At 43.5% G+C, this 12920-nt stretch overlaps 1 protein-coding gene across 1 annotated transcript; it reads right to left on the reverse strand.

The window, feature by feature from the left end:
* Positions 1–1273: 1273 nt before the first annotated feature.
* Positions 1274–10928, reverse strand: LOC128845234 (inducible T-cell costimulator-like). The gene is made up of 6 exons (XM_054043630.1): positions 10871–10928; positions 9406–9447; positions 7106–7444; positions 4761–4873; positions 3975–4065; positions 1274–3244 (listed from the first exon to the last, which is right to left on the reverse strand). Exons 1-5 carry the CDS (start codon positions 10926–10928, stop codon positions 3976–3978), a joined length of 642 nt encoding a protein of 213 aa, XP_053899605.1. The 3' UTR covers positions 1274–3244; position 3975.
* Positions 10929–12920: the final 1992 nt, after the last annotated feature.

The raw sequence follows: 12920 nt of genomic DNA on the forward strand, positions 1-12920 counted from the left end.
CCACAGTGTTTATGGAAATATGCTTATGAGTGTAAATATGATGTAACTGGAATATGCTTCATGCAAAAAGTCTCTGGTAAGGTATCATTACAAAGCTTATGATCTACTGAGTGTGTTTGTGTTTGCATGTATTATTTCTATGTCTGGAGTTAGGAGAATAAGATATAAACTTGTATTACTAATGTAAACATGTTAAGTGGAAGCCATTAATGGTGCTTCAGAATCAATGACCCATTAATGGCTCTGTTTACTTGCAAACCTTCCTGGGTAGGTGCGGGCCAGCCCTGGAAGAATGGAGGTTGGGGTCTCACAGGACATGTGAACATGTCACCTGATACCAGGTTTAAGATGGATTCCAGTGCTTTTCCATTTAGAAGGAGGGGTGGGGACCCAGAGATTCCCGCCTTGTGCCAAGGCTATAAAAGGGGGTGGAACAGAACAAAGAGGGCTGCCAGTCATGAGAACACCCCTGCTTTCCACCTAAGATGTCTGCTGGAACTAACAAGGACTGTACCGGGGAAAGGATTGGGCCCAGACTAGGAAGGAGTCTAGTCTGTGAAGGAAGCTTATTGGAACATCTCTGAGGGTGAGATTTTACCTGTAATCAGTTTCTTAATGTATTAGGCTTTATTTTGCTTGGTGACTTACTTTGTTCTGTCTGTTATTACTTGAAACCATTTAAATCCAACTTTTTATACTTAATAAAATCACTTTTGTTTATTAATGAACCCAGAGTAAGTGATTAATACCTGGGGGAGCAAACAGCTGTGCATATTTCTCTCAGTGTTATAGAGGGCGGAAAATTTTTGAGTTTACCCTGTATAAGCTTTATACAGAGTAAAACAGATTTATTTGGGGTTTGGATCCCATTGGGAGCTGGGTGTCTGGGTGCTGGAAATAGGTCACCTGCTGAGCAGTCTTTGGTTTAAGTCTGCAGCTTCGGGGGCGTGGACCAGACCTGGGTCTGTGTTGCAGCAGACTAGCATGTCTGGCTTAACAAGGCAGGGTTCTGGAGTCCCAAGCTGCCAGGGAAAACAGGCTCAGAGGTAATTCCAGCACATCAGGTGATAGTCCCAAGGGGGTTTCTGTGACCGAACCTGTCACAGGCCTATTATACCTACCAACCCATAAATAAAGTACATATCTCCTCGTTCATTGCAGGGATAAACTGCAAACACCCGCTTCCCTTTTTTACCTCCTCTTATGGGTTGAGGGGTTTGTTTCCTCAGGAGGGTGCGCGTGAAGTTTTCCAAGCAGTCTAAGAGCCATGTGGTGTAATAAAAACCAGATTTATTAAGAGCAGAGAGATCTCATATAAAACAAAGAAATGGTCTAGTCTAAAACTTTGCTAAGCTCATCTAGAGAGGCTCGTTTCTGTAACAGGGCGTGAAAATCTGACATTTATAGAACTAGATTATTTTTTCCCCTGAACCACTTGGAGCAGACTCGCACCTTGTCTATTATCAGAAAATATCACAGAGACAACCTCTGGTTTCTGTACCTTTCCCTTGGGAACTTGCGGTTTCATGAGATTCCTTCTCAGTCTAGTAATAGGTTCCTTTGGACTCACAGGTGTTACACAGGGCTCTCATAGTCAGCACATCTCACGGATAAGTAAGAGCTAGGGATTGTTATCTAGCATCTTTCATCAGTAGATCTTCAAGTGGTTTACCAAGGTAGGCAGTATCATTATCCCCATTGTACACAAAGGGGAAGTCCTGAGGTCACTTGGCAGGCCAGTAGCAGAGCCAGCACTAGCACCCAGACCTGAGTTTCAGTGTAGTGCTCTAGCCACAGACATTCTGGTTTGTTGTTTATTATTTATTCATCATTATTTGTTGATTCTCTTCATCTCTATATACTTGTCTGAAGGTAGGTCAGCTCGGCTGGGGACTTTCAGCCCTTGTCTGCAAAACCACCTCATTTGGGGTCCGTTGCTGTGAAGAAGCCCTTATGAGATATTAACTGTCCTCCTTTCTAAAGTTAACTGTCCCGGATCACAGAAGCCACCTGGCTTTCTGTCTGATAGAAAATGGGAGTATTTCTTACCGGTATTTCTACTCCATAAATGAATTGGAGACATTGGTTTTAATATGATGCTTTAATTTTAGAGTAACTGAACAGTGATGTGGTATGCACTGCCTGGCAGGATATTCAGGTGTGATTCCCAGTGGGCCATTTAACACATACTGTCATTAGACTCTGAAGGTGATTGAGGCTTTGAGCTGCTCTAGGGGAAATGATAAAGGTCTGATGCAAAGCCACAAAAGCAAGATAGTGCCAAGTTAAGACTTAAACTTCATCTTCCTCTGTTTCTAGGTGATGAAGGACTCTTGAATATTCTGGTCTTTTGTACCTTACCACGTATGTGCTGTAATACAGATAAATAAAGGGATGGGATAAAGAGGCTGTGCCTTGCTTTCTCATGTAGAGACTGATCCTGCCGCCCTTACTTATGTAATTAAGAGCCACAGTCTTGGGATTTTAATATATAAAATGTATACTGGAAGAATTTTGTTCTTCTAGAAAAAAACGGTAATTTCCCTAGCTCTACATGGAAAAGAGGATCCCTGCAGTCTGGGTTGTGACGATGTAGTGAGAATCCGAAAAACTAAAAAAAAAAAATGCACAATAACAGATTCTAGATGACACTAGAAAGTACATTATACACTCCTTCCATTGTTTCTCTATTGTCTGTAGTCCCCATCCAAGGGATAGAATGTGTATATATACACTAAAGTATCCTAGTGTGGTGCTGTTAAGAAGCGTGAAGACCAATCTTGCTAAACTGGACATAACAAAGCAGTAATATGTGCAGTAAAATGGCTGCTGTTGCTGGCCATGCGGCTGGAGTGGACTTTGGAGGTAGTTCATTTTTTTTCCGTGGGAGGTATCATAGAAGAAACCTTCTGCAGAAGGTATAACATAATTGCTCTATGCAGCACTGCAGCAATATCCTTGTCAAGGAAACATTCTACATTTTTCAACTACAAGATTTTTTTTTTTTTATGTTGTCACATTTGATGTGCAGTCAATGGATTTGGCCATGCCCAAGTTAACACAGAATATCTGAAGCAAAACACGACTGGAAATAGCTCTAGAGCTAATGTCTCATTGTTGAGCCGATCAGTATCGTGTGAGTTCAGTCTGGGAAAATCTCTTTGGCTGTGAAACTGACATTTCAAGTGGCCGGAGGCTGAAGGAAACTTCCTGTGCCACAGGTGACCGACTTGCAAGTTCACACCTGGAACAGAAATTAAGAATTGGTTGTAAACAAGCCGGAATCACTCCAGCTTCTAGCTCTGCTCCCCTTCTAAATTGTGGCTGATTTCTATATAAGGGCCCATGTCAGGGCGAAAGCTCCTGACACCCTCCCACACTTGGGCCAACAGCCACAGCCTGGCCTTTATTGTAACGATCCAAAGTTTGATACGCAGATATACTCAGAGCTGAATTAGAGGCACTTCCCCAGAGTCCTTTTGGGAAAGATGTGGCATCACAAGAGTCTGAATCAACTGATGCTTCACATCAGTTCCTCATTCTTGAAGTTATTACATCGCCATGTTCTGAAGCATTAACATTTCTGAGGACTGGTCTGTTGGGGGAGGGATAGCTCAGTGGTTTGAGCATTGGTCTGCTAAACCTAGGGTTATGAGCTCAATCCTTGTGGGGGCCACTTAGGGATCTGGGGCAAAAATCAGTACTTGATCCTACTAGGGAAGGCAGGGGGCTGGCCTTGATGACCTTTTGAGGTCCCTTCCAGCTCTATGAGATAGGTATATCTCCATATTCTGATCGGTAAGCTCTTTGGGGATTTTGCTTTTAGTTTGCTATTCCTGTACCCAGATAAATTATAACAACTTATAACACTCACACTCCTAAAGTCAGCTGGAGGCAGATCAGGCCAACCCTTCCCCATAGAGAAAGCCTGTTGCTAACGATGTAAGAATGATTCAGTAAAGACATAGTATAACCTTAGAATGCTGGTTTTCTAGCTGCATTCACTGCTGCCATGGGCATATATTCACTGTTGAACTCATGGGAGTTGGATTCACATTGCTGTGTCTGCAAAGAAAATGCCCTGAATTTAGTTGATTGTCTCTAACCCCCATTCACTCTTGCCTTTGTCCTTTTTAATAGGATGATTAATCTCACTCTGCTTTCAATGGGATAATAAAGTCAGAGCCGGATGGTGTTCGCTTCCAAACTTCACAAATTGGAAGAGGAAAGCAGACTCTGTTCAACAAAACTCTCTTCTTCTGTGGCTGTTACCTTTGTTTTTAAGAGCTTTTGCTCAGGAACAGAGCTGGAATTACTCTTCTTTCCCCTCTTGAAGAAAACAATCAAGTGAGTTGCTTCCCAAGGTATTTTTGCTGACCTGTGCAAAGTTGCTGTTTCTTCCTATGGCTCCAGGTCTTTAAATCAATAGGCTAGTCTGACTTAAAAAAAATTAAAACTGGGCTGTTGTCACTGATGACTGAATTCCATTTCATTGACACTCTTAGCACATGCTGTGCATGTGTCTGTAACACACCCTTGAGCATGAAAAAACATTGCCACTTTACAGCGCTGCAAGATAGTGCACTCACCTCGTGGAGGTGGGTTTTTTTATAGTGCTGGGAGAGCTCTTTCCCAGCGCTGGTGCCATGACTACACAGCCACATTAAAACGTTGCTAGCGAAGACATACCCTAAATCAAACTAAATCAGGCCCTCAACGTATCAGCTTTGGACCTAGGACTATGTATGGAAATTGCTTACCTTCTTTCTTAAGCAACAGGCTACTATGCAGCAGATACAGGAAACCATGGAAAATACAGTGATCCCAATAAGCATCCATGACATCATTTCTGATACAACGCAGGCTTCTGAGTCTTGAACATATTAAAAAAAAAAATCACTGAAGATTAGCAGTCTAAATTATCCCCCCCACACACACACACTTTGCGTAGGTGAGATCAATGCTTAGAGCGGTCTGAAAAAAGTGTGTGCTGGGGTGGGAGAATCATAATCTTGGAGGACCAGCTTTGGTAAGATAGTGACCCAGCTTGCTTTACAAAAAAAAAATTTTTTTCGGGTTTGCAACCCCATGCATTTTAAGCACTGGGGGAAATGGCAGAAGTCAGTGTTTGAGAGGGATCTAAATGATGTGATTGGTTGGCTTGGTGAATGGACTCGACGAAGACACGCTGAGCATGAGGCAGAACGCAGCAATTGTCCAGAGGATTTTGTGTGAGGAAGAAGTGAAGGAGGTATCGAGGCTAATATTGTTGACAGAGCGGAGGGGGCAAAGGACAATATGAAAGGAGACCAGGGCTGCATCATGGGTGGGCAGGGCCAGCTCTAGTTTTTTTGCCGCCACAAGCAAAAAAAATTTTGGCTGCCTCCCGTCCCAGCCCTGGGCTCCTCGCCGGACCCCCCCTGCTGCCCCAGCCCTGGGCTCTTCCCCCCCACCCACACCCCCTGCCACCCCAGCTCTGGGCTCCCTCATTCACCCCCACCATTGCCCCACACACACACCTCCTCCCGCCCCAGCCCTGGCCTCTCTACCCCCCCCCACCTGCACCCTCCTTCCGCCGCAGCCCTGGGTCAGAGGACAGGCAGCGGTTGGAAAGGCATGGGAGTCCCGGGAGTTTGTCAGGGGACAGGTAGGGGGTGGAGTCCTAGGAGGGAAGTTGGGGGGGGGTCTCAGGAGGGGGCAGTTGGAGACAAGGAGAAGGGAGGTTTAGATAGGGGGTGGAATCCGGGGGGGCAGTTAGGGGCAGGGGTCCCGGGAGGGGGTGATCAGGGGACAGGGAGCAGGGGGGTTGGATGGGTTGGGGTTTCTGTGGGGGGCAGTCGGAGGGAGTGGATGGGGGCAGGGTGGGGCTACCCGAGGAGTGTCCTATTTTTTGAATGTTAAAATATGGTATCCCTACTCCCAGTGCAGCTCTCCATTCACTGCAGCATGAGGTCTCAGCTACCTTACTCCCTCCCCCTCTTTCCTGTTGGTAGTGGCCAAGGGAATGCTGGGAAATGTAGTTCTTTCCCTGCTCCAGGGCTGGCTCTATAGGCAGGGAGCTAACCAAGGAACTACAGCTCCCAGGGCCCCCTGTTGGTTCTCAGCTCCCATGCTGGATCCCTGCCGCCCCTGCCAATGGGCTGCCCCAAGCACATGCTTGTTTTGCTGGTGCCTAGAGCCGCCCCTGTGGGTGGGCCTTGAAGGCCCAAACCAGATTGAGTATTAATTTAATGAGTAGCGCAATGGGGAGTCAGTGGTCCAAAGGACTGGTGAGAGAAAGGAATTTGGAAGCAACATTTTGGATGAAATGGAGGGAGGCAAAGTTAGAGAGTGGAGGAGAGTGCAGTAGTTAAGTCATGAGATGACACAGCTGTGGCTGAGCAATCTGGCTGCCCAGACACAAAGGAAGGGATAGCTTTTGGAAATGTTAGGCAAGAGAAGTGACAGGATTTGGATCACAGATTAATCTATTTTTAAGGAACCACTAGAACATCAGATCTGACAAAACATGGGCCATTGAATTTCATGGTTACCCCGGTATTCCCCAGATGCTGAGGGAGGGAAGGGACAGAAGGAGAAGAGAGGACAACTGGGAAGATGGTTTTATCATCCATCCTAACAGAGAACAAAGGCAAGGGCTTGGGTGGGGAGATTATAAACTTGTTCAGCTAGAGGCAAGACATTTGCAAACCAGCCAAGGTGAGATATCCGAGACACAATGAATGGCAACTCAAAAGATGATTGATGTTCATTCACCACCCATTGGGGTGCGGTCCCAGCCCCTTTCAGGTAGACAGCAAAATGTCCTTTAGATTTTGATAGACTGTCCCAAGTTACTTAACAGACCCAGGTCCCGATTCAAAGAGGTGAGCAATGGGAGTTGCTCAGCACCTCTCTAGATCAGGCCATAAATTAGATTTATATATTGCTTCTGGTACAGATACCGATAACTAAGACTTTGCCTGTGACGCATGTAGGTAAATCTCAGAATGGATTTTTGTGCTAATCTAGAATTAATTCAAAATTTGCCTTTGGTATCTTAGAGAAACACTCTCATTTATATATCTCTAAAGCTAGAGTAAGGAGAGAGGGGCTGTGAACTTACCATGGATAAACAAATAGGTTTCATTTACCCTACAGTCTATGTAGGGAGCAGGTAAAAGTATTTCCAGGCAGCAGAGATAAATGCCGGTGTGCTTGCTTTCCAAATTTTTGAGAATGAAGGACGTGCTGTTGCCAGAGTGCACTGGCTCACAGTAGCTGCTATTAGTTTCAGGTATTGACTTCCCATTCTCCATGTGGAATGCACAGATTTCCTGCCTCTCGTGCCCCTTCAGCAGTGTCATGCTGAATTCAGTAACATTTTTAGGGTCGCTGAAGTTGAATTTGACGATCCCATTGTGAAATTCAACTGTCACCTGGGGCTCAGAGACAGTAGGTTGTTCTGCAGAGAAAAGAATAATTATACTATGCAGGAAAATCTCCAAGTAAATATCAAACCAGGTAAACATCTGTAGCACTGAAATCTACTGAAGTGTGCATGTCCAGAACTGTCTGTTTTTGGGGAGTAACCCACAATGAACATTCCCTTGACAGCGGGAAAGCGAGAGAAAAATATAGCCTATATCATGTAGGGGCACCCTTGAAATCTCTTCCATTTTGTTGCTGGGCCCATTTAATACAATAACTCCTCACTTAAAGTCGTCCCGGTTAACATTGTTTCATTGTTACGTTGCTGATCAATTAGGGAACATGCTCGTTTAAAGTTGTACAATGCTCCCTTCTAACGTCGTTTGGCAGCCGCATGCTTTGTCCACTGCTTGCAGGAAGAGCAGCCCCTTGCAGCTAGCTGGTGGGTGGACCGGCAGCCCCCCATCCGCTCCCCCGATCACCTCCCCGCTCCCCTAAGTTCCCTGTGCAGCAGTTGCCCAGCAGGCTCGTAATTGCAGCTGTCCCTCCCCCCACTGCCATGTGCTGCTCCTGCCCTCTGCCTTACAGCTGCTCCCCGAGACACCTGCTTGCTGTGCGGGGGGGGGGGGGGAGAAAGAGGGGGGCTAATGTCAGGGTGTCCCCCTGCCCCCTGCTTCTGCACCCCGGTTACCCTGAGGTCTCAGCAAGCTGATCTAATTAACAAGGCAGTGTACTAAAAGGGGAAATGCACATCTCTTTCTCACGCACATGCGGCGTGTGTCTCTGTCTCTGTCTGCGATGCTATCTCTCTTCCCTCCGTTCCTGCTGCCTTGTAGAGTGTGAGAGTTAACCCTTGAGGGCTCAGCCAATTGCTAGTTCATCATTTAGCAGTAAGGCATTCCATGGGCAATATCCCACCCTCTGACTCCTCCACCTCAACCAAGCTTCACAATCATCATCATCATATATATATATATATATATATATATATATATATATATATATATATATAGTCTTTTGTCTATATATATATATATATGAAAAAAATTTCCTGGAACCTAACCCCCCCTATTTACATTAATTCTTATGGGGAAATTGGATTCACTTAACATGGTTTCACTTAAAGTTGCATTTTTCAGAAACATAATTACAATGATAAGTGAGGAGTTACTGTATTCAGATGTTGAAACAAGGGGTAAAATAGCTTGTGAAGATGCCGCTGAACAAATATGTGCACTAACCCAGTGTAAGCTGGTGTAGATCAGTGTTAGTGTTTAGATCCTGCATACTAGTTATTTGTATTATGGTAGTGCCTAGAGGCCCCATTGAACCCAGCATTGTGTGGAGACACAGTTCCTGCCCTAAAGAGTTCAAAATGTAAATAGACAAGACAAACAAAGAGTGGGAGAAGATGATGATCATATTCTTCTTTTACAGATGGGTAAGTGAGGCACAAAGATTTACCCAAGGTTGCAAAGTGGTAGAATTGAATACAAATCTCCTATGTCCCGGTTCAGTGCCTTATTCACAAAACTGTCCTTCCTCTATGCAATAGCTATTAAGTTTGACCCTAATAATTGACATGTTTATATCTCCTCTTATCATGGAAGCTTGCTGGAGTAGGGAGAAGGAATGTCACCCCATGCCCACTCGCACCACCCAAAATCCACATCCACTGTGGCCGCAGGTGCTCACAAAAATCCATGAGAAGTGAAGCCATCACCTCATATGCAGCAAAAATTATTCAAATTATTTTTGAGAAGTCAATTAAAACACCTGACTGAGGATCTCCTAGTACCTCCCCGTTTGGCTTTTGTAGGAGTCAGTAGCTAACAGAACTGGGAAACCCTTTGGGAAGATGCATGAATTGCAATGTCCATTGTAAAGAAGGACATGTTTCCATTTCAAGAACCAGCATATTGTGATACAAAAAAATATTTGCAATTTAAGACAATTTATGGAAATATTAGATGTTATTTTAAAAATGTCTCTTACCTATATTTTTGCATAGTCGATGTGATGAACAGCGTTCCGTTCCTGAAAAATAAAATGTAATTTGCTGTTTAAAATAACTAAGGGGTCATAATATGATGATAAGATGGTGACATCATTTTCTAGTGCTAAAAAATAAAATCCTACAATGCAATAAAATTGCAAAACATTAAAATCAGAAGCTAAAGAGCATGAATTGATCCAGCATTAAGATCAATCACTTATGCAGCATTCATTAATTCTCACAACACCCACACAAAGTAAGTATTATCTGTATTTTGCAAGTTGAAACTGAAGCTGCAAGTTAAGTAATTTGCCTAAAGCTACAGAGGGGATGTGTGTTAGACAGGATTCAAAATCAGAAGTTATTGGACCATGTACTCAGATGATAGTCAAGGCCTTATATTTCTCTTATCAGGGCTTCTAAGATCAGAAGGATGCCAGCCAGCCAGCCAGATAGAAAAGACTGGCTCTCCACTTCTGACAATATTTTCAGTAAGGCTTTCAAAAGTCACTTGGATTGAAAGACTCACTTCAAGCAACTTTATTTTGCTATGCTAGGGAAATAGAATGAAAATAGTTAATTAAGAATTTTAATGAGCCAATATATTATTGTTTTGATATTACAGTATTGTCTAGAGGCCCCAGCCAGACTCAGCCCCTATTGTGCTTGGTGCTGTACAAAGCTATTCTAAAATCCAGTCACTGCCCCCAAAGAGCTTGCAATCTTGTCCCGATTCTACAAACACACAGGCGTAGAAAATTACATGCTTCAGTCTTTTGCATGTAAGACTCGAGTGGTCTTTCATATTCATGCTTTGTACTTCTTTGAAGTCTTGTTCACCCACTTGCTGCCCGTTGGCCAGGAAATTGCCATGAGTAATTCACCACTCCTGCACTAAGCATTCTAAAACCTCCTTATTAGCAAAGACATCAGAAATACCAGTTGTTTGTTAGACTAAAAAAAAAATCCTTGAAAACGTTAGTTTTTGTCATGTCTATTATACGTTATTTTTAAAATTGTTGTATTTTGACAACTAACTTCTTTCCCAGTAGTAAAAAGTACTAAGTGTGGGGAGGGGGGATGAGGCAGAACTTGAAGCAAATGGCTGCAAGCTTCACTCTACCTTACTCTCCATTAGATCTTAATACATCCTGAAGAGCGAGAGCAAGAACATATACTCTAGTGAATGTACCAGGAGTAGGGAGATCTGAGTTCTATGTCCAGTTCTTCCACAGACATGCTGAGTGACCTTGGGCAAGTCCCTCTATTCCTCAGAACATTTAGTAATATGCACATCCCTCGCAGGCGCCCAAAGACACTTATGTTGTTGAATATTTGTAAAATACTCTGAGGTGTTCAGTTGGCAGGTGCTACAGAAACAAGATATTGTCACCCCTGTATGACTGAGTCATTCTCTTCCTCTGTTACCACATGGCCTCTGGTCCACTATGCTCAGTCAGTTACCCTTGTCTGATGCTATGATAGTTCTAATAGTCTGTACCACTTTCAGGGCTATTGCCATGTATGCGGACAGTCAAAATATTGGTGTCCCATTCCCACTGCTGTGGTGATAGGACAGACAGGAAAAACGCCCAGGTGGAGTATAGATGTCAGCTCCAGTATACTCACTACAGAACAAAACTTGTTGTATAAGAAAGTAACAAACACAGAAAGTGCCAGCACCAAGAGAAAGGATGAACATTAAAATAATTCTTGCCGCTTTGCATATTCCTAAGTAAAGTTTGATGGGGGGGAAGTTGCTGTGCTATTGTTAATTATTTTAAGTAAAGATTTGGTAAATACTGTCTAATTGTAGGGGCTGTAGTTTGATAGTTTTAAAATTAGGCAGCGCATGGACAAATCAGTGAAGGGAAGAAAAAAGTTGAAAATGTGTCAGTGTATCAGGTGTAAAGCTTACAGTGTTTGCCTAGTATTTTAAATCTTATCTAATATTTTTGAGGGGTATTTAATAGTAGTCTGGGGCTCTTTAGATTTCTGGTTCAATTGCTTTGGTTAAATAGGGCCAAATTCTGCTACACTTTCTAACGCTGAATAGCAGCTCACTCCACAAATAGCCCCATGGAAGTCAATGGGACTATGTGATTATGTATGCTTAAGTGGGCCACAAGCTTTACACAGCAGTGAATTTCATCCTAAAAACCCATGTAGCACTAGGGTGACCAGAAAGCAAGTGTGAAAAATTGGGACGAGGGTGGGGGGTGATAGGAGCCTATATAAGAAAAAGACCCAAAAATCGGGACTCTCCCTATAAAATTGGGACATCTGGTCACCTTATTTAGCACACTGTTTCCACGTCGCCTAGTGGCTGGCCACATAGAGAATAGCAAGCTAATTTTGCTACAAGCTAATGAAGTTATTCTTTTTGTTCAAGTGGTGGTAATCTGTCTTTTATGCTGAGGGGCATAGGTGTCATCATTGCCGCTGACCAGTGATAGAAATGGCGGGGGAGGGTCATTAAGCATACAATTCATGTGAGACTTTGGCCAACTGAAGCATAGTTTGTATCTTCCTGAGCCCAGAATTGTAACCACCAAGAAGACTGAGGACTGATAAGATCACTTCACTGAGTAAACATTTTGGTAAATATGATGTAATAATCAGTTTCTGTGGAGTAACAGGTGAAAATGCTGCCAGGCTGTAGTACTGCAAAAAAGGGTCTGGGAGTTGAGTGAGTCAACTGTACATTGAGTAAATTGAATGAGTCAACAATGTGATGCAGTTGCAGAAATGGCTAATATTCTGGGGGTGTATTAAAAGGAGTGTGCTAAGACATGAGAAGTAATTGTTCTGCACTGCTGAGCCCTCAGCTGGAGAAGTGTGTCCACTTTTGGTTGCCACACGCTAAGAAACATGGACAAATTGGAGAGAGTCCAGAAGAGGGCAATAACAATGATAAAATGTTTAGAAAACCTGACCTGTGAGGAAAGACCAAAAAACTGGGCATGTTTAGTTTTGAGACAAGATGACAAGGGGGAGGATGCAGCTCCTTGTCCTACCCTCCGTAGACAAGATATAAGCTAAATCTGCCACAGGAAGAGTTAGGTTAGATATTAGGAAAATCTTTCTATTTATAAGGATAGTTAGGTATTGGACTAGGTTACCAAGGGAAGTTAGGGAGTCCCTCTCATTGGGTGGTTTTAAGAACAGGTTAGACAGATTCCTGCCAGGGATGGTCTAGGTATACATGGTCCTGCCTCAGCATGGCAGCATGGAGTAGATGACTTCTCGAGGTCCTTTCCAGCCTTACCTTAGTGATTCTGTGATTATCGCAGCGTAAAGAGAGCAACTCCCATGAATGAGGTTTTAATGATGTATAAGAGAACAACAAAAGATCACCAGTTTCACAGGCATACTTCATGAGCCCAAGTTAGCTTTGCCACTGAAAGCTGAGTTTTTCATTGCCAAAATGGAGACGGTCATGTAGTGTTGCAAAAATGTCTCTGAAAGTTGCAAGATGATTAATATAGAAATTGTAGTGAATACTGTTTTCTAA

Source organism: Malaclemys terrapin, chromosome 11, assembly GCF_027887155.1.
Source record: "Malaclemys terrapin pileata isolate rMalTer1 chromosome 11, rMalTer1.hap1, whole genome shotgun sequence".
In the NCBI taxonomy this organism is placed as follows: Eukaryota; Metazoa; Chordata; order Testudines; family Emydidae; genus Malaclemys; species Malaclemys terrapin.

Coding starts and splice junctions, on each gene's coding strand:
- LOC128845234 (XM_054043630.1), bottom strand. CDS start 10,928: ATGGCAATAGCCCTGAAAGTGGTACAGACTATTAGAACTATCATAGCA. Junction 7,445..9,405: donor TCGACTATGCAAAAATATAG/GTAAGAGACATT, acceptor TTTTCTCTGCAG/AACAACCTACTGTCTCTGAG. Junction 4,066..4,760: donor CCTGTTGCTTAAGAAAGAAG/GTAAGCAATTTC, acceptor TTTTCTTTGCAG/ACACAGCAATGTGAATCCAA.